The sequence below is a fragment of the Doryrhamphus excisus genome, linkage group LG3, assembly GCF_037039965.1.
Source record: "Doryrhamphus excisus strain RoL-2023G ecotype Guam linkage group LG3, RoL_Dexc_Guam_v1.1, whole genome shotgun sequence".
Taxonomy (NCBI): Eukaryota; Metazoa; Chordata; class Actinopteri; order Syngnathiformes; family Syngnathidae; genus Doryrhamphus; species Doryrhamphus excisus.
Genome location: NC_136359.1, coordinates 18,834,439 through 18,856,400, shown reverse-complemented (window position 1 = coordinate 18,856,400; position 21,962 = coordinate 18,834,439). Strand labels below are relative to the sequence as shown.

The window sequence follows — 21,962 nt, the reverse complement described above, 5'->3', positions numbered from 1 at the left end:
ATTATAAGTACAATTATACCCATACCTATCTTTTTCTTTGCACTGTCAGACATGTACATACTGGACGATGACAAGTGTGATCTTCTGGACCAGTCAGATGATGCACCTTTCTATGTACACACCAAGCCTGTCAAGGACCGCAGCCCATTCACGATCCTGGCCTCCACACGCTTTGTTCGTGCACGTTTCCTCAACTCCCTGTCTCTTCCAAGCAAGAAGCTGCGTTCCACTAGTGATCCTAAGGCCCCCACAGGGTCCCGCACCCCAACTGAACTCAAGACCGGAAGTATGAGGCGTAACCGGACAGTGACAGAGCCCTCTGTTTACATCCCAAACCAGAGTGACGTTTTCACCACTGTGTTCATTGGCAGAGGAATGCCAAAGAGTCCTACTGTCAGCTTGGAAACGTCATTTGTTGGGACCAGAGGGGGATCTGAAGAGCATCTTGTGGATGGAAGGCTGGCAAGGGGAGGAGGCTCAGGGCTGGGACTCAGTGGCCTTGGAGGTCACATGGAGCATCCCAGTCGAGATCGAGAGCAGAGCAGTCGGGAGCGTCTAACAGGAGGAGATGGTGGTTCCTCATCAAGTGGTGGTAATGTAGGAGGCGGAGGAGGCGGTGGGGGCACGCAGTTCAAAAGCCGCAGTCAGAGCTTTAACACGGACACCACAACCAGTGGCATCAGCTCCATGAGCTCTAGCCCATCCAGGGAAACTGTTGGGAACCCTGAACATTCCGAACCTGAACCAGACTCTTCTGACTGTGTCAGCCTCAACACAGTTGTATCAGCCAAGACTGTCAAAACCCTGTCCCCCCTGGCTCCCCAGGCCCAGACCAACCACATGTCTGCATGTAAGTCCTCCACTGTCTCTTTGGTACCGCCCGGCTCCTCGCACACACTCCCCAGGCGAGCTCAGTCCCTCAAGTCCCCCTCAGTGACCACCATCAAGAGCCTGGCTGACTGCAGCTTCATGTACACCAGCCCAAGAGATGCTCTGGGCTACGCTACACTGAAGCGCCTACAACAGCAGAGGATACACCCATCTTTGTCCCACAGTGAAGCACTGGCTTCGCCTGCAAAAGATGTGCTCTTCACAGACACCATCACCATGAAGACTGGGAGCTTGGACTCCAGGCTAACACCTCGAAGGTAAGGCCTTGCTTTGGGGATTATGTAGCAGAAAATACTACAATAACATTTACTAAACTATTACAGTTTGCTCATAATGAGATTAATTGGGAGCACAACTCACAGTTTGAGGCTTCACAAGACATTGTATTTGCAAAACTATTATATCCCAATCCTGGTTTGTGCTTGAGCTTTTTTTGTCCATGAATTGTATTTATTAATCTAAGTAACATATTACGTGCTTCCAACTTGGGGACACTTTGGCAAAGGGCTTTTTTTCCCAAAACAACTGTGAAGTTCATGAATATGATCTAGAAATATCTGATAGCCCCTGACCTCAGCACTCGAACAAAGATTATGTGCTAGTGAGTCATAGTCATAGTGAGGCTTCTTTATGGATGGTCACTGACGTCACAAACATTTTTCTGAGTAAATGGACATGAATTCCCTCAGATGCTTTTAAAAAGCCTTTCAAGAAGAGTGTGAACCATTATAGCTGCAAAACAGGGGAGCGGTTACATACATTCTCCTATAGCCAAACAATGTGGTGATAGCCAGATATGTTTTTTTAAGGGGAGTTTGTGAAATTCTATATACATCACCAGTCACTGGTTTGTTTGTGTTTCGTGGACGTTCTGCTGTGTTTATCAGGATATCAGATAGGAGATGTACCTGCCCAGAGTCCAGCATCATAAATCCTTACCGCAGACTATCCAGAACACTGGTGCCACGGTGGGTGGACCTTGCCAGTGTTATTCCTTTAGTAGATATGTAGAATCTAGTGCAAGTCTAGTATCAACACAATACGTCCTTGCTGCTTGCACTCTCCTGTGTGTGTCTTTGCCCACAGGGTGTGTCACCAGTGCTTAGACCCCTGTAGAGCTTAATGTCAGTCAGTCCCTGCCCTTGTAGGTTGTTGAGTTGCTGGATGTTAGCATATTTTTATAAAACGTGTGTCTAATGGACCGGTTTTATATCTGGTAAACTGAATTCCTCTATGTCTTGTTGCAACATCTCACAACAATTCATTAGTTTCTATGAACTCCCACATTGCCATAACCTACATGGATTGACAGTAAGTGTTCCAGTAGCTGCTACTACACACAAGAGACGCACAGCAGTGTGTTGAGTATTCAACTAGCTCTGAGTGTCCTCTTAAAAGTTAGATGCCTTTTGAAATAGGGTCGGGCGCTGTAAAGTTACATATATCGATTACAGTTGACTTGAAAGAGGAAGCGGTAAGAGAAAGGGGCATTTTTGCTGAACCTTCAAGACACAGAATATTGAGTTTTAGGACTACAAAAACATTGAAACTTTGTAAAGAAACTTTAGATTCTCTTCTTTCACCAGGAAAAAAATGTTTCTAGCCTTTTCGGGTCTTTATAAATCAGCAGTAGATCATAGGGTGTTTTTTTTTGGTTTTTTTTTTTGCAGAGAAGCCAATTCAAGCAGAACGGTGACTGATGTCCATGTTTTTGTATTATTAATTATTAATTGGATTTGTGTTTATTTCTCTTGGGAGAAATGTATTTGGTTCCCTTAGGTTCCCTTATTTGGTTAGTTGGACCTTCGGGAACAAATTGACACTAACCAAAGTTCCACTGTACTACTAACAACAAATTAACTTCCCTCTCAGTCGACTCACTCGATGCTGGTTGAGAAGAGCGATATGTGCTTTCATGTCGGAGTCACCAAAATTCTCTTGGCTAGAGAGGCTGGACTTTGTCGCGAGTTGCTAAGTATCTAGAGTGGTCTGATTACTTACTAACTCACTTACTAACTCGCTAAGTTTGCAACACTCATTCTGCTCCGTCTTCCTAGTCTCTGGCAGAGACTGTGCATCATATTGTGTGTGAGTGAGGGCGAACAGGTAATACCAAAATGTGTTGCGTTCCCCAAAGGACTGTATGAGGAAACACAACACTACCTGCCATTGAATAAATGCATACAAGCCTGGGCCACTATATGAGGAATAGAATAACAATACATTTATGTCTTCGCATACATTAGGAGTGTTTATTTTATTAATTTTTTCCTCCATTAGTTAAGACGTCTTTCAGCGCTTACATTTTAAAGGTTTTTATAGTTGTATATGATAGCAGCATCACATGATGTCACCATGCAAAATACGTTATGACAGCATGCTGCGTTTTTTTCCAACATCACTCTCACTAAACCTGTCTCTGTGCTTTTTATCTACCATTTTGCTGCTATTCCCCTTCTCATCCTTTTTTGTCCTAGTCTCTCCCCCCAGATCCTCTCACGCACCTCTCCTCTTAACCTCCCTAGGTTCCTCAAGGCCCTCAGCTTTGCTTCTCTTGATAAAGAGGAGCTCCTCAGCCCCATCAACCAGAGCACCCTTCAGCGCTGCTCATCGGTGCGCTCCATGGTCTCGAGCGCCACCTATGGGTGCAGTGATGACTACATCGGCCTCGCATTGCCAGTGAACATCAATGATATGTTCCATATCAGAGACACAGCGTACTTTCAACAGAGGATCAGTCCACCGTCAGAGGAGAGGAAACGCTTCCTCTTTGGCGATGGAGATGGTAAAAGTTGCTTTTTGTCTGATTTATATATTTTTGTGGTGATTTGAATCTCCCAAGCTGCCAATAAACCAAGCGGTTATTAGATAGATTGGTTGAGTTCCTTCTGTCATCCTTCCCTCTGTAGGCGATCGTCCTGCAGTCCCAATACTGAAGCAACAGTTCAGTATCTCAGAGCTGATTGTGAACCGAGGCGACTGCCCAAACCACACGGTGGGCTCAGATGAGACCGGACTGCAGGATCACACGGAGGAGAACTGCCTCTACTGTGTAGGAGCCATTGTCCTCGGATATCCTGCACAGCCACCCACCAACAGCACGCAGCCTCGAACAGGTCAGAATGCACACTTGTACAAGACTGTACACTGTCCCTTGCTAACATCGCGACTCGAAAGTTGCTTCATAAAATATTGAAAGACAAATCATATCAGTATCAGTAATGTTACATTGGAGAGACACTGCATGTCAGCCATGACATGGAAGTGGTATGTTTTTGGTTACTTTGTCTGCCTTCCCACTCTGTTTGAAACACTTTAAGTTTAGAATACATAAACTGGAGAGGCTAACTCATTAGCGCGGTAGCTTGCTCGGCTAGTAGCAGCCATCTCTTACTGTATGTCCATGCAGTGATCCCGTAGCCTGTGCATAACACAGTGATGTAACACAGAATAATAGGAGTGTAAAAGTAACTATTCATTCATTCATTTTCTACCACTTTTTCCTCACGAGGGTCGCGGGGGGTGCTGGAGTCTATCCCAGCTGTCTTGGGGCGAGAGGTGGGGTACACCCTGGACTGGTCGCCAGCCAATCACAGGGCACATATAGACAAACAACCATTCACACTCACATTCATACCTATGGACAATTTGGAGTCGCCAATTAACCTAGCATGTTTTGGAATGTTGGAGGAAACCAGAGTACCCAGAGAAAACCCACACATGCACGGGGAGAACATGCAAACTCCACACAGAGATGGCCGAGGGTGGAATTTAATTGGTCTCCTAGCTGTGAGGTCTACGTGGTAACCACTCGACCGCCGTGCAGCCCTAAAAGTAACTAAAGGGGTGTTATTTCATGTCTACAGAGCTGTTAAAAATGTTATTTAGAAAATTATAAACAGATTTTCTATTCTCTAACTATTCCTATGTATAGAACGTGCAAATTAATAAGAAATATTTTCAAAACAAATTGCCTAAAAATCAAGTGACTTCATTTGGCTCTATTCATATGAACCGACAGGTATATCTTTATCTATAGCTTTGCAAAGTTAATTGTCAATTCAATACATCAATTCATATACATATCATATACTTCAATACATCAAGAATGTACAGGGCGATAAAAAAAAAATATATATATATAAAAAGAGACAGAGACAGACTATAGCAAGGGAAGACTGGTATGGCCAAATCCATCTGTGGTGGCACAAATGAATGTATGGGAAACATTCCCAAGTTTTGCATGTGGTAATGTACTGAGATACACATCAACACAACCTCCTTCTTCCAGACTATGTGGACTTTCCGTCCTGGGGAGGCCAGACCGGCCATCGTCTGGAAGTGATGCCTCAGTCCAAGTACTCTGGTGTGTCAGGATGCAGCGACGCCGCCGTGTCACAAGGCTCCATCTGTGGCACGCCCACGCCGAGTGACATTGTCATTGGTGAGAATGTGATCAAGCAGAGCAGGCCGTGTCACACAATACATTATTAATATGTGGTACTCTGTAGGCGGCAAGGCCATATCAGAGGACGGACCGGCCTCGCGTGTCCTGCTGAGGAAGGAGGTGCTTCGCCTCATTATCAACCTCAGCTCGTCTGTTGGGACCAAAGGCCACGAAACTGGACTTCTCACGTAATTGTCTTTTCTTTACTCGTCATGCTTGATTGGTTGTACTTGCCTTCTTTAAAGCATGACAATATTTCTCTTCAGGATAAAGGAGAAGTTTGCATATGCATTTGATGACATTTGCCTGTACTCCGAGGTGTCCCACCTCTTAGCCCACTGTATGTTTCGCCTGACCTCCAGACGTTTCATACAGGAGCTTTTCCAGGATGTACAGTTCATGCCAGTAAGTTCCGCCTTTTCATCGCCTTTCGTCTTATGTAGATGGAATATTTATTTTGTATTTTTTCTTTTAGATGTACGAAGAGGCAGAGGCAATACTGACCAAGCTACCAAAAGCTGTTGAACTAGACGGGGAGCCTCCTGTAGAATCCTGATCATCCTCCTCCCCTCTGTGTGTCCCCTAATCATGCCACCCTACACACTATGGCCCATGAAGGACTGAAGGGGTGGGAGAACATTTGGCATGCTTCTGTTGCTGAAAACAGAGAACAAGTAGCCAAGAAACAGATAGGAGAGGAGGGTGAAGGAACATCATTCGCCATTCTTCCAGCAAACAGGAGCTGGACATGAAGATCGGTATGCCTAATGCTGTTTCTGTTTTTTTAATAGGCAAAAAAGAGGAGCAGTTGAACCAAATACTGTGTTCAGATGGGGTTGGCAATCATGAGAAACACTTAATAATACATCACAATGACAAACTGGCTCAAAAGGACAAAAGAAAAAAGATTGTGTTGACATTTTCTCTCCTTGCAGAGGTTGTGACATATTGTTTACCCAGTGACTCCTCACATCATGTGTGCTTTTCTCCTTCTGAAACAAAACACTAAAAAGGGTCCTGCTGTTTTTTTTTACATATCTGGTTTGTATTTCATCACCCATTTTCCGTCTGGTCTGTAGTTTCCTTTTCTATTTGTTGTATCTCAGACAATCAAGCATCTGTGGTATTGTGTCATCTTCAGCACTATACAGTATACGCCACCCTTACACAGTACATGGGGAGATTAGCATGTCATTTTATGCTAGTTATTACCATCCTTAATGTTTTTCTTCAGCCCTTGCATTGTTGGTCAGCATGAGTTTTCTGGTCAGGGGTGTGTTGATCTTGGCTTGACATTGTGTAGAATGACTTATGACAGATTTAGCACCTCCTGCCTTTCCTCTGTGCTTCACTCCCTCTGCATGTGTAACACGCATGGGCCAAGTTGTCACCTTAACTTTTTTTTTTGTTAAGATAGGTTGCCATTAAATGCTGCCATTATATTGTCAGAGTAGAAATACCCTAGACTCTTGTTTCCACCATACATTATCACTGTCTGTGGCTGAGATGGAAGAGGAGGGAAGGGGAAATGATCAGGACAAGGTTTCCATGGAGACAGGATGCAACTCATCTCTTTTTCCATTGGCTTGTTTTTTGCTCTAATGCTGCTACACAAATGGACTCATAGAGAGATGATTCATAGATCGGCTGAGTGATGTCAGATCCGATCTATTTATTATATGTCTGTACCATAGAGTGAGCTCAACCAGAGAAGAAAAAATTATTTATATTTTTCCTCAAGACTGTATTATAATTTAATAAGTTTTTTTTGCCTGAATTGTGGTTTCCCCTGTATATTGTGTACAGTATGTTTTGGGGGGCGTTGATGACCTAAAGAAACATAGAATCCTATCAAAGGGATGCATTGTTAATAAAAACAAAAATTTAAATACACGTATTTGTTCCAGTTCTTTCACCCGAAAAACAGTGTGACGAGGAAATCGATATTCATTCAGTAGGACTTCCAACATAAATATAGCTTGTATCCAATAACAGCAAATACAATCTATAATCAGTGAGCCAATTCCATCTATGCGAGTGTGCAACATCTATGGCGCAAAAGTATACATTTCTACCTCTCAAACCAGGGAGAGTGTTTGAGTATATCATAATTAAAAAATACTGCAACCCAGGCTTAAAAGTGCAATGTCCAACATATTGTAGATTTAGTGAAAATGTTGGAGTGTATTTATTTACTTAAAAACAATGTTAATATTGAGTACATACGCAAAATAATTACATTCAATAAAAAGTAGAAAATTCAAGAATATTTGTCCAGTATTTGTACAGTATATTCACTAGTGTCCATTAGTGTAAAGAGAAAATTTCACAACTCCATGTTGTGTTCATCTTGTCCACCTGTGATTGAGGTACATAGGCAGGTTAATTACTACCAGTTGGAGACAAATATTCGCCCCACTATTGTTTGTCCATCTCCACTTCAGTTTGTTATTGAGGTATTTACTCATCTGAGTTGAAAAACAGTCTTTGTAGTTGTTCCGCTCAGAAGCGGTCAATTCTCTCCTCCTTGTGTTCCATAATATGCATTGGACTGTCGGTGTTCACACGAGCTTTGGTGCTCTTGGAGTGTACTCGCTCCTTCGTCTCATTGTCTTGGTAGCTCATGTTGTCGTAGAACTGTCTCATGTTACTTGTCCGCTCTGGCTCCTGGTGGGCTTTTGCTTTCCCTTGCTGGATTTGCAGCAGCACTGCTTTATTCACATCAGGCCCTGCATCAAGCAACACAAGAAGTGAATGCACTCATCAGTTCATATAACACCTATTGTCACGTAGAAAACAAGAGACAAACCGAAGTAGCTCAGCACCACAGGGAGGAAGATGAGTCCATGAGCCATCCCCAAAAGTGTAATGACCAGGTTGAGACGGAAGAAGAAGATCTGGATGAGTTGGGCTTTGGCGAAAGCCAACACCAGAATTCCGGGTAGGTTGGTCATGGCAACACCAGCAAACACCTTCAGGGTTCAAAGCAAACATTGTAAAGACTGGTGGACACACATTGTCAGCAATTTACGAATTTCTGGTCAGGAAATAGGTAATTTATAAATAATTAGAATTTATATATACATGATAATACAGGTAAAATATACAGCATACATGTACTAGTGTTAGAAAGCCCACAATCTTTACATATTTATGTCTATGCTTTGCTGATGTTTTTTGTGTTTGAGATTTCGTACTTTGTTTGGTGGTCTTTCGTAGTTGTATCCACAACATAGTTGTATGCTGAGAAGTGAAACGTAAGTACAGTACTGTCAGTAACCCCTCGTTTATCTCAGTTGGGTCAATTTCCACAGTGATTTCCTACTTATAAATGGAATATTTTCATATTTAGAGCATAGAAAGATTTTTTACGACCTTGTAAATACAGTTTTAACATTAGAGCCCGCTGGACATTAAATAACACCCCTATACTTACCCAATATAGTATGCATAATTAGAGTAAATAAGTTATTTAAGACATAAATATACTTGCGTGTGTTTTATTGCAAATGTTGATCCAAAATTGGAGGTTAACCTTGCTAGCTTTTAGTCACGCTTCCCCGGTGTTTATCAGCATTTCAATCTGTTTAGTTCGGGATGAGGCGGTTTAGTGTTTATAGTGATTTTGTGCCACAATTGAGCAGTCTGCCGAGTGGATACTTCCCCCACAGGGACGTTCTTTCTCCTCACAATGCCAGTATTGGTCAAATGGGCCTGTTTCCGTTTATCATTTATACTGGTATCAGTCATTTTGTTATCATTGGAAGAATCTATACTGGTCTATAAAATATATTGCCCAACCTTAGTAACCCAAGAACCGGCCATGATTTGCGGGTGGTTCCTCCACGGAACCCCAGTGAATAGCATAGAGCTACACTGTATTCCATCCATTCAACTTACTGCACTGCCCATGTTGGCTGTGGCCTCCATTGCTCGCTCCACACGAGTGGGCTTTGTGCTGAGTGCAAAGGATCTTGTCATGTGGGACACAAACTCCACAGAGATACCCACCGCCTGCAAACAATTGAATTCGAGACATGACACTTACATTTTCAAGATGTGCCCTCAATGAATACCACAAAAGACATTAATATAATGAATAGTAAATATTCAATGTAAATCACAGAGTAATGACTCATTCACAATCTTTATGTGAAACATGAAGATATTTCTTTCCCTTTTCTGTCCATTCAAGAAAACAAGTTAAATGAGCTAGCTAGCATGGGAAATACCTATTTTGACACTTATATACTTGTATATTAACCAAGCTACAGCGGTATTATTGTTGTAGCAACCAACATCGAAAACTATTTTTATCTCGCGGACTAACACGACGTTTAGCTAACCGCCAGTCACGGTGTCATTCACAGAAGAGTGGATAACTATAGTAGCTCTCCATTTCGCTACAAAAACTCAACAAGATGTTTTTTTGCCGGCTGCATTTTTTTACCTGGGGACTGGAACACACGGCCATCCCAATGAGAGCGGACATCGTAAGTGTTGTTGCTGTATCTACGCTGCTGTTGGTGATGGAACTAGCATAAGTCTGTGTAGCAATGCGAAAATGAGAAAATAGGTTTCGCTAGTGTTTTTAATCATCAAACTACGGCAAGATACTACAACTATTGCATGTTTGTTTTTTTTAATCAGTGTACGTGTTAATGCATGACCACAGTATGTGTAATGCAACTTTGTTAGAGTTTTTTTAGAGGGCGAAATAAGTGTAGCCCAATGACAGCATTGTAAGCTAGCTGAAATTAACTTCTTTTTTTGTGTTATAATGCACAGAAAAAGGAAAAAAATTGTGTTAATGTTTCACATAAGGATTGTGAAGGATGGGCAAAATTAAAAAAAAAAAAAGTGCAGTTCCCCTTTAAAGCATCTTTCATTCCCCCATGGAAGGGGAACGTACCGTAACCAGGTTGATAAGGGCAACTGCGTTGTAATGGATATCCCAGAGTGTCATGACCCCGACAGTATCCACCGTGATCATGATGATAGTGATGAGGTTGAGCAGACCAGAGCGCAGGTCCAAGCCCAGCAGCAGACAGCATACCACAAACGTTGGCAGCAGACACAGTGAGATGTTAAAGAGGCCCTCAGGTACGATAGTCAGGTATTGCTCATAGAACACATTGGTCACTCTGGTAGGAGGACAATAGAGGACAATAGAGAACAGCGTCAAGGAGAAAGTAGGGCAGTGCATCAACACGTCCAGCAGATTGCACCGTGGTGTCGTTCCAACATGTCTGTAATTCAAATACAGTGTAAGTCGATTTTAGTTTATGCAACAACAATTTTCGAGAGCGTGTTCCCCAGAGTGTGTCTAATTAACCCTGGCTGTAGGCAACCTCCTGGTGTAGTTTTTATTAACGCCACACGATGGCAGTAGCCGCACTCAAATGTTGATTGTGTTAGGAGCTGTTGATATGAAACTCATGCATGTTAGACTTGCCATGGTGTTGTTTGTATTAATGCCGACTCCCCAGTATTACATTGGTTCTGTTGCTGATGATTTTTTGCAATACTTATTAATGAAACATTTCCACTTTCTCATGCACTCCAAATCATTCTGAAAGTTAAAAAATGAAGAGAAATAACATAATAAGACGGCTTACATAGGTAAATATTTAGGTAAATATTTTTTGTATTTTAAGTTCCTATGGTACAGTATTATACCTAAATCAAAGCGGTTTCTAACCCTCCATTTTTTGCACAGAAAAAGTGAGTGATGTACAAAAAATGAAATTTCTTACGTGTAAGGGAAGACTTCAAAGTCTGGAGAAGTTCCAGGCACCTTCCTCATGTCGTCAGTGATGCTCTGAGCCAGTTCTCTGGCTTTCAATAATGCTGCAGTGAACTCCTGAGAGTTGGTCAGAGGCGTGTGGTAAGCCATGAAGCGAGAAGCTGGGTGGGCAGGCGGGAAAGTTCCATCACTACCAAATGTCTTTGAGAGAATGATGTCATTTTCAAAAGGTCTCACCGATAATTTGTCCGTTTTCATCTTTCACCACAGCCGTGTCGTAAGCTCCTAGTCCACTTTATTATGGGGGAAGCACAGATTGTGAGCATGGAGACTTTGGCATAGTAGTATGTTTGTGTGGACAACACACACCCTTTGGGGCAGTGCAGTTCAGGCCTGTTCCCCAGGAAGATAGGTAGATAGTGGTTGAACTGTCTCACGGTGGGCCTGAGGACACCGTTTGGAGGTTTGGCCATACACTTGCGTGCACAGAGGAAAGCAGCTATGATAGGACATGTGGGTCATTACAAAGTCCTAAAATGGACATGCTTTACCATATATCTCAGCAGCATTCTCACATTTGTCTGCAGGGCAGAACTTTCCAAAATTTACACCAAAGGTGTAGTGTCGGCAACATCTTGATCCAGGATTTAGCCAATCAATGAAATCATCCACCCAGGAGTTTGCAGGAATACCTAAATATGATCTGCAGACCAAATAATCACATGACTAATCATTAATAACGATGGGAGAAATGGAACATTTAACAAATGAATGCCAATTACAATTAGGGCTGAACCATTTTCAGTGCAACTGCATGTTAACACACATTACAATGAGGAACATAATACGATCACACTTGAACATTTCTAATAGATATAACCACAGAAATTTTTAATGGGTCTACCACTTGTCGCAAATCTCTGGCCCAGCGTTTTAGAGCGATATTTTTAACTATTTATGGAAAATGCAAACAAAGCTAACATTCTACAATGTTCAGTGCAACTTGTTTGGATATATCGTGATAAGATGGGAACATCTCTTGCTACAGTAAATGGTTGTTCAAGTGCTAAATCGCAATGTGATGCGCAAAATGCTAAAATTTAGCGAGAGAACAAATGCTAAAAGCAATTGTCAATAGTGCAGTTATAGTGCAATAGTTAATAGTCCAATGGTAGCCACTCATTACTCACTTGCTGCAGGCCCATAATAATATAATAATTATAATTATATTACAGTATTGACTTGCTAAATCCTTCCTGTGTCAATATACTGTGATACAGTAAGGACAAGGACAACCACAAGATTTGAACATATGTTTCTCATCACAATCAGGGAGAGGTGACCTTTATCAACTAATGGCAGATGACATAACTGATATTCTGATTATCAGATCCAACTGTGAGGATGTGAAAGGTGCTAAAATGATATGAGCAGGTTCAAGGACTTGTCAGGGGAAAAAAAAGAAGATAATGGCCATTCATGTCTTCCACTGAGCAATGGAATTGAAGAACTCACATATCAGGGTGATTGGTGGCGTATTGAATCTTCTGGGTCATGGAAAACTGGTCGCAGCCCACGCTGGAACACACGGCATTCATGCCTGCCACGGTGGTAAAGTCGAAGCCTCGTTTTGTCACAAAATAAACAGGGACTCCTACTTCCAGATATTTGTATAGGTACTTGAAATAATCCAGCATGTAAGAGCCCTGCAACAGTAGAAAATATACTTGTATGGTCTCATTAAGAGAGATGAGTATGCATGAGTAAATATTGGACTGACCGTGGGCATGGCCAGTTCCTGATCCAGACCCACGGTCACACTGAACATGAGGTAGAGAGAACCACTGAACATGAAGAGGAACACCAACATCTGGAGAGAAGTTGGGTCATAATGCCTTTAGAAGATGGTTGACTTACAGTATGGTTTAAGAATAAGAATAATAATGCCTACCACTAGGAATCTCATGTATTGGTTCAGCAGTACAGGGGCGTAATATTTCCTCATGAACGGTAGGAGGAAGCCCTCATTGGGCTTGTTGGATTTCTGCGTTGCTACAGTGACGCAGCACAACAGCTCACATCGGTTGTTGTCTTGGCGCCTGGCATCCAGCGACAGGAGGGACACAAAGGCTGTCATCTGGAGGACAAAGTCCATGAGCACAGCCAGAGCGGCGTATAAAGCAAAGGACTTCACTGCAGGCATGGTGGACAGAGCGCCTTGGGAACAAAACAACATGTTAGACACAAAGTATACACTCAGAACATTAGGCACATTTATCAATGGTAACAAAGGCATTCACATCCTACACTGTTCAAGGGGACGCTTTGTACAGAAGAATGTCTTTTTGGCAGAGAAATTCATCCAATCTTATAATATTTAAGCATATCACACATGCAATATACTGTATGTGACACAGCTCAGAATCACTGCATAGTGAAACATACTCATACTATCACCTTTTGTAAAAATTGGGAAATAACACAAAAATATACACAAATACATACCAAGAATTAGTGCACTAACAGAGGTCATGTATCAGCAAAATAATACATTATGTTCATTTGGTACACCTTTACAATCTAATTTTTGTTGCACCATGTAGGTTTTATTGCAATAATGATGATTTTGAGATTTAATTTTTTTATTATAATTTAATAAAAAATATTTTCCCATGTAGCATAGTCAATAAAAATAATAGACACACTTCTCACCAGTGCAAAAACAACTACCCATCCATTTTCTATACCACTTATCCTAACTAGGGTCGCGGGCATGCTGGAGCCCATCCCAGCTGTCTTCAGGCGAGAGGCGGGGTACACTCTGAACTGGTCGCCAGTCAATCACAGGGCACAGTTAGACAAACAACCATTCACACTCACATTCATACCTATGGACAATTTGGAGTTGCCAATTAACCTATAAACCGGAATACCCGGAGACAACCCACGCATACACTGAGAGAACATGCAAACTCCACACAGAGATGCCCAAGCAGGGAATCGAATGGCCCGGCTGCGATCTAACCACTCATACACCATGCAGCCTCAAAAATAACTATATTAATTCATAAACAATATATTACTTCGGTGTCAATACTGAGTGGAAGTCTTAATAGCGCTTGTGTACTGAATGTCATCCTTGTACAGGTGTACCTAATGTCGTGACGAGTGAGTAAAAATGTGTTCAAAATAGAATCGTTTTTTATTTTAAAAAAAGAATGTTGGGATGCAATGGATGTCTCTATATGAATGAACTGGATTTCAATGTATGATGATAAAAGTGTGTGACGATGACAGGGGTCTCCCTGCGGCAAGCCCCTCCTCTCAGCTTTGTGGGCAAGCAGAGCCAACCGTTTGAGTTGGATGGCAATTTTTGTTTGTCAGCATGTTGTCAATACATCGCTGTACCCTACCTCACCAGCCACGGACATCACCATATCCCCATTCTAATACTCATTCTAAAAAATGTTGTCAGGTCCTTACCTAGAAAGAAGCAGACAGACTCCGAGAGACTACACAGGAGCATGCTCGGAGCCACGCTCCCAAGCACACGGCCAATCTGCTGCTCTCTTTTCTCTCCGGGCCTCCGGACATCTCTCTAGCGGAATTTAACCCCCCCCCCGAATGTTATTGCAGATTTTGTAGAAAACAATAAACAAACATTAGATTGTAGATTGACTGTACGGAAAAGATACCTGGTATTCCAGAACAAAGATGAAGATGTTGTCAGCTCCAACAGCGAGCACCAGAAAAGGCACAACCTGCAGTATGACCAGCGAGGAGGGAATGCCGATCCAGGAGTAGAAACCCATGGAAGCCAACACTGAACATGCAACCACCAAGATACCCCCCATTCCCACCAGGAACTTTGAGTCCACCTATAGAAGACAAGCGTGAAAGGAAAAATTGTGAAATTACTCATTTCTCTATGTCACATGTTTTGTATTGCATAAGCAACTTAATGGCCAGTACTGGAAAGCTATGCAGATGTTTGCAGAGATAAGTACTATATGCCTGACACATCATATAGCAGGGGTGTCCAAAGTGCGCCTGTTTTTACACTCCATTCCATTGACCTCCGCTTATCCGGGTCCGGGTCGTGGGGGCAGCAGTCTAAGTAGGGAAGCCCAGACTTCCCGATCCCCGGCCACCTCCTCCAGCTCCACCGGGAGGATGCCAAGGCGTTCCCAGGCCAGCTCTGAGACATAATCCCTCCAGCGTATCCTAGGTCTGGCCCGAGGCATGCCCGGAACACTTCACCAGGGAGGAAAGTATACCTAGATGATGGTTTACAAAATATCCAAGTGGTCCTTGCATTTTACGCTTATTCATTATGTGGCCCTTGGTGGAATAAGTTTGGACACCCTTGATAGGTTGGATAAAGACTCTTGTGCTTTTAAATACAGTCCATTCAGAGGTTCAGTTATTCCATTGCTTTATAATGAAGATAGCTAAATCTTACCAGTATGCGTCTCCATGATGAGTACTCCCCCAGTGCAACAGCGATGTACACAAAGATTACAGCATAGCTGATCATGAAGATGGGAATGTCCTCTGCTGTTGTGCGATTAATCTCATCCTCCAGGGATCTCTGAGTATTTTAACACATGCGGTTGGAAAATGAAAGCGAGTGGAAGTAATCATGAGCTGGTGTGAAGTGTCAAATTGATCCATAAAAATCTCCACAAGTTTTGATATTCTACTGAAACATTTGTGACTTTGGTTTCTGTGAGTGTCCATGGTGTGTCATACCTCTGCCATGTATGCAAATGTGAAGTTGGCAGTAGGGTCTCTCTGGTAGTCTTGGACAATTTTCAGATACTCTTTCTCCCATTGCATGGCCACGTTAAATTTGACATCAGTCCGTGGATAATTGTTGAGGGAGAACGTCAAGATGAAGGCATCTGCATTGGTGTAGTCTTCACCTGGGTGGAGCAATGTTCCAATGTTCTAAAGTCTATTCTTTTCTCAATATGTATGAATTCTGAATTCATTTCAGCAGAACATGTGAGTAAGAATCATAGGCGCAGTGAGTGTCAAGCCTGTGATGCAGCTCAGGCAGGAAGGGAAATGAGTGTACCCTGATAGCCTCCTACGGCCAGGAAGGGAAAGACTGGAGCTCCGTAGTCAGCCATGCAGCTCATTCCTAAAGCAGTGATGTCTTTGAAGGATAGAGGCGAGCTTGAAAGGACAGAGGAGAAAAGTCTCTGAGCAAATGATTTTACATGTTGAGTCTTGTTCATGAGTACGAGTGCTTACTTCAAGCAGTAGATGAGGTGGTCCCTCCAGTCCACTTCTTTAGTCACCCCCAGCTTGGTCATGTTCGCCTTTGCGTTGATGTTATCAAAGCTATTCTGGAAGTATTGTGGCAGGCTGTTGACTGCGCAGTCAGTCTGGGTGGAGTTGTTCGGGTTGAGCGGTGCAAAGCACACATCCTTCAGACTTGCTGTGCGGTTCAGGTCCTCTGACCAGAACTCAATGTTCTAGAAAATTAAATCCAGGATTTAATTGTGTGGAGAATTTTGCTAATGCTTGAAAGATATCCTAATGATTATGTGGAGCTTACTTGGATTTTTTTCTGCAGTTGCAGCAGTTCAATGATAAGATCTTTAGATAGAAGGCCGCTAAAGTTCTGCGACCCAAAGACCAAAGAGTCGTAAATGTGTCCTTGTCTCCCCGGTGCTGTGAAGATCAGCTGGTTGGTTCTGAAGAATGGGCCAAAGTGTTTGTCGTGGAAGTCCTTCTCCTGACGGGCTCGGCTGTTGGGAGCCGACCACAGCTCCACTGGGTCCGTGGTGAGCTCAAGCGACATAAGGCCAGCAGAGAATGCAACCACAATGGCGGCTGACAGCAGGAGAACCTTAAACGAGGATGACACATGAATGACTCACTTGATGACCAAGTTGTATGTGTACAAATCCATGTGAAACAGTACATCCAGAATTAAAATATTAACTACCAGTAAACATTTCAGACAAAAAGACAAAGAAAAGAAAAGAAAAATGTCAACATTTGAACTTTATGGAGTAGCAGCACATGCTGAGTAATATTGGCACAAAATTTAACATGCAGATGCAGGAAGTAGCCGAGCTAACGTTTGTCGGAAAAATTAATTCTCTTGTTTCATTAGCAATGGGCGAATCAATTCAAATATCGATTGTATCAGTACCAAGTGTCGTATGAGTATGCTGGAGCCTATCCCTGCTTCGGGGTACACCCTGGACGGGTTGCCAGCCAATCAGAGGGCACTATTTTGAACTATTGACTTATTGTTATTATTCTGATTCTATTCATTAATATTATGACATTTTAATAACAAATAACAAAGTTATTGTTGAGCCTGTTATGAGATCATTCAAGCCAATAAAAGCCTGTTGTTTTGGCGATAGAGTCTGGTGTTTGTCTCTCCTCACATTAAAGTAACATTACTGACACCTACTGACCAAAGTAGAATACAACATTCACAATTTAAATGCGTCTTCTATTTTTATTTCAATGAACCATTTTTATGATTGATTATGATTGCTTAATTTAGGCAACAACTACTTAAAATTAACTGTAGACCATATTCAACCATGACACAGCATGATTTATGAATTGATTTATTTTTGAAAAACTGTGATAGAGTGAAGCCACAATGTGGTGACGGACGACTGTATTACCTTATATTACTATATTCTTGCATTTTTCACAAATAAATTTGTTGATAAAAATATATTCATGTTTGCCTAAAAATCAGGGCTGTGTTTTATTGTGATATATTATTATTATTATTGTTTTATTGTATATGGTGAAAAGCAAAATAACAGAATGGGTATACTGACGATACTGGCTCTATAGTTACACGATATGATGGAGTTCACCTCATCACAGAATCAAAATGGTACGTTCCAATCTGTCCATTTGTAATGTATAACATTATCAGAACCAGAACCAGAAAGTGGCCTGCTACTTATTATTAATTAGTTGTCTCTACTTGGCTGATTGTAAACCATTCATCCATCCATTTCTATGTGAGCTGGAGCCTATCCCAATCAATAAAAGACACAATCAAATGGCACATAGCAACCCGTATTTCCACCACACTTTTCTCATTTACCAGGGATTTTGAAAAACCTTGGCAACCCAAACTAGAAATAGCCTCCAGTTTAAACACACCATGAGTTCCCAAATAGTTCCTTGGTTCAAGTAACACATCAAGATGAATTATACAAACTAACCGTGAAGGGATACGTGGCCATGAGTGTTCCCCACCTCTGAAACCCAGAGCTGAGGAAGTCCTGAGCGATCATACTGTTCCTGTCGGCGCATGTCACCTCCGAAGGATCAATGATCCGCTGAGTCACATGATTACTGTTCTGGTCTTGGTTCTTGGTCTTTCTTTTTCCTCTGTCTTTATCCTGCTTCTTCTGCGACTTCACCAAACAAGAGACCAACAGGAAGAGGACGAAGGCAAATATCAGGAGGCAGAATAAGATGATGGAAATGACAAGGAAGCCATCCGTGCCCAAAAGTCTGAAGGGTCCAGGTAGGAGTGGGGGAGGCGGAACAACAGGACACGACTCTTTGCAGTCCTGACATGAGCAGGCTTGACCCCCAGAGGAGGAGATCTCATTACACCTATAGGCTGGTCCATTGTAGGGAATCACACCCTCAGGTACTCCGTCTGTTTCTCCCGGCTTGATGAGTCTGAAGTCAATGTCCAGCGGAGCCATGCCATTACTGGTATCTCCCTGGAAGTCATACCAGTATTGGGGGGTGCACAGCTTGGCACCATACTTGCCGCACATAGCACCGATGGCAAAGCCTCCCGTGGAGGGGATCCTGACATTTTGACATGACTTGAAAGCCGCATCTGCAAAGCTGGTGGAGAGGTACGCCTGGTACGCCACCACGGCCTCTCTGGTCTTTCCCATGGAAGTAACATTCATGACTTTTGTGACCTTGACGGTCTGGCTCTGGTGTGGACTGCAGGTGTTGATGCAGTGCAATTGGGCAAAGTTTTCAGCACAAGAAGGGCAGCGCAGCAGCAGAGACTTGGACAGACCCAAACTATATTCCAGGGACGTCAGCTGCTTGCTGGAGCAACAGGCATATGTGAAGCCCTCTCCGTTGTCTAACATGGGACACACCTGCAGATGCGGAGCATTATTAATACATATAAGTACACAAACGTGTACAGCCCATTTTCATGTCTCACTGCAGACCTCTGTGAGTTTCTTGTAGTGCTCCCCCGTCAGCTTCCGAGCTCGGCTGTAATTCAAACAGGGCACAATAGGCTGAATGAAGTTGCCCGACACTGTTGGGTTCTTGCCACACTCCTCATAGAACACGCAGTACCCGGGTTCATGCTGGGCCTGTGACAGCACCTGAACAGTCAGAAACACAATCGGAATTAGAACACCAATACCTGAGATACTGACTGTTTTTTGTGCTGATCTTACGATTGGAACTTGACTGTTTATAGGACATATATAGTTTAGTATCAATAGAGGTATTATTGCACTTCTGGTCAAGTCAAATTGAAGACTTTTTGGAATTTCTTCAAGACCATAATGATTAGATTTGAAATGACACCTTATACCAATTTTCTTTGAACAGTTAGTATTATTAACAAAAGAAAACAATGGATATTTGCAGCTCGAAACTAGATTAATAAAGACCATCATATCATGTATGTCGTTTTTCTCTAAACACGTGAAAATATCATGCCATAAACATATTAGCAGGCTATAATGACTTTGTGGCTGTACTGTGCCCTGACATTATCAGCTTTAGTATTGCTGATGGTGAATTTCAAGGTTGATTACTTCAAGCTAATCACGTTGACATGAATTATGCCTTCATAATTCCTGATTCATATGAAATATTGTGTTTAGGATGATATTGTCTGATAATTGTCCAGCAGCTGCCAAATATGAATCTGTCGTTTGGAGTACACTTTCTCATTAAATACAATTGAGTCAGTCAGAACACAATAAATAACTATTATAACTATTTTAACTCTAATCTATATGAAATGTATCTGATGAAAAAGCTTACAAAAGTCTCTCGGTTAAGTATGCCAACTGTAAAATGAGTAAAATATTAAAATGGTCAATGATAAAGATAGCCTCACCGTGCAAGAGAGAAAAGCGATGAGTGTTGCGAAGCGACACATGACAACAGAATAGTCCTCAGACACACTCAAAGTCTACCAGTCACCATGAGAATGTCCACTTTTGGGGAAGTTGTCCTTTCTGTCCTGCCACCCCCTCAGCCCGTCTAACTGCTCAGTGTTGGCGATGCACAAACAACATGGCTTGTCCAGTGTCAGCAAACCTATGATGTCACACCTTATCTGGTCTGATGCAGGCTTTGACCAATGGTGGATATGTATGATCAATTTCTCAGTGATCATTAACTTTGAAGGGTTTTTGATAGGGTTGCTGGAGAGTTGCAAAGCAGATGGGAGAAACTGTAATGATAACCACATCTTACTGTACTGTAAATCCTCACACTGGGACTGGTGGATTAGCTTTCAGCAACAGTGGGGATAGCAATTATAATACTGGATAGGTAAAAGATGAGTGTGGATAAATCACAACATTATATTCATTATATTCATGTGTTCATGCATTCAACTTTTTAATATGCCCTGAATCCTTTAATTCTATATATAGAATATTCTTGGGGGCTGCAAATGGCCACCCCTTCTCACCGGCCCATTACCTGAGGGTGATTTTAGGTGATCGATTTGAAAAAAAAACCCAAAAGTGCTACATCATCCAAAAAGAGACAGTAGCAAGCAGCCATGCCAAGTCAGTGTTATTTATCAGTACAGGGATGGCATCCTCCAATCAACGATTATATTTGTTATTGACATTGTTATCACATGTCAAGGTCAAAGCCTAGATAAAAGTGAAGACTGAAGCTCCGCCGTTGCATGTGCAAAAGGAGCAAAGGTGCACAAGTATTTGGAAGGATGATAAAAAAAAGAGAGATTGCAGGAAAAGACAAGAAGAAATGGGCGCAATTTCGGTACTGAGAAGTCACTATCACAGGGCATCATTTTTCAATATGAAAAACATTGTGTAATTGATCCAAATGTCTTGCCAACATCTTCATTTTACCTTCAGATGATGGTAACGTTAAAAAACGTGAAAGCTTATTTATTTTTTTAACAGACACAATACATACATATCATCTCTACCAGCAACACGTTTTTATTGCTGTCTGTTAATAAAATCATCATAAAATATATTTACATTTTTAATGTAACATGCAACCAAAAATATATATTATATAATATATATTATTTATATCTGAAACCTCTGCGACCCTGATAAGCGGATAAGGATAAGCGTCATAGAAAAGAGATGGATGGTTATCTAAGGTGAAATGCGCACAAATAACACTCAACCTACTTCTAGCCCACCCTGTATATATACTGTATGTACTATATATACTGTATGTAGTAGTTCATAGTTGCCTTAAAATCCTATTCTCGAGGGTCTTCTTAGTATGTTGCCCCCGTCAAAAAGCTAAACAGGATAGCCAAAATATGAAAAACACCTCTTACTATATGATATGCGACTTTTTATTCCTACTTTTTTGAGAAAAAAAAGATGAGGGATGAAAGAGCACAAGGCTATCTAAGCTATCTAATCAGACACTCAGATTACACTGTTTTGCACAAATGTTTCCATGACAATCAACACCATGTAACAGACAAAAATAAAAGGCAAAGATTGAATTTCAACGAATAGTTAACTGGATTTCATTTTAAATGAAATTAATTACATACGTTTATTTGAATATTATATTTAAATTTTATAAAATTTTACTTAGCTATTTTCACTATTATTCATTCATTCATCCATTTTCTACCGCTTAGGC

General features: G+C 41.8%; 3 protein-coding genes across 6 annotated transcripts in view; 2 read left to right on the top strand and 1 right to left on the bottom strand.

The window, feature by feature from the left end:
* The window catches only part of LOC131127680 (rapamycin-insensitive companion of mTOR-like), a 22,351-nt gene extending 15,106 nt beyond the window's left edge, over window positions 1-7,245 (top strand). Inside the window, exons 31-38 of one of the 4 annotated variants that reach the window (XM_058069803.2) lie at window positions 50-1,148; window positions 1,779-1,859; window positions 3,417-3,676; window positions 3,801-4,007; window positions 5,183-5,335; window positions 5,403-5,526; window positions 5,605-5,743; window positions 5,814-7,245. In XM_058069803.2, the coding sequence (XP_057925786.2) occupies window positions 50-1,148; window positions 1,779-1,859; window positions 3,417-3,676; window positions 3,801-4,007; window positions 5,183-5,335; window positions 5,403-5,526; window positions 5,605-5,743; window positions 5,814-5,894 (2,144 nt within the window). In that variant the 3' untranslated portion in view covers window positions 5,895-7,245. Of the gene's footprint in view, window positions 1-49; window positions 1,149-1,778; window positions 1,860-3,368; window positions 3,677-3,800; window positions 4,008-5,182; window positions 5,336-5,402; window positions 5,527-5,604; window positions 5,744-5,813 lie in introns of all 4 variants that reach the window. The other 3 variants (XM_058069802.2, XM_058069805.2, XM_058069804.2) reach the window with 3 other exon arrangements.
* On the bottom strand, window positions 6,357-20,372 carry npc1l1 (NPC1-like 1). The gene is made up of 21 exons (XM_058069806.2): window positions 20,203-20,372; window positions 19,292-19,453; window positions 18,305-19,216; window positions 16,651-16,944; window positions 16,344-16,567; window positions 16,165-16,265; window positions 15,837-16,009; window positions 15,547-15,675; window positions 14,780-14,962; window positions 14,568-14,682; window positions 13,036-13,301; window positions 12,865-12,954; window positions 12,600-12,790; window positions 11,660-11,787; window positions 11,454-11,583; window positions 11,322-11,377; window positions 11,095-11,245; window positions 10,251-10,482; window positions 9,239-9,352; window positions 8,148-8,310; window positions 6,357-8,067 (listed from the first exon to the last, which is right to left on the bottom strand). The coding sequence occupies exons 1-21, from the start codon at window positions 20,242-20,244 to the stop codon at window positions 7,841-7,843; spliced, it is 4,083 nt and encodes a 1,360-aa protein (XP_057925789.2). The 5' UTR covers window positions 20,245-20,372; the 3' UTR covers window positions 6,357-7,840.
* pold2 (polymerase (DNA directed), delta 2, regulatory subunit) overlaps window positions 9,670-21,962 on the top strand; it is a 20,051-nt gene continuing 7,758 nt past the window's right edge. The window contains exon 1 of the mRNA XM_058069809.2: window positions 9,670-9,831. The gene's annotated coding sequence lies outside the window, so the exon portion shown is untranslated. The remainder of the gene's footprint in view (window positions 9,832-21,962) is intronic.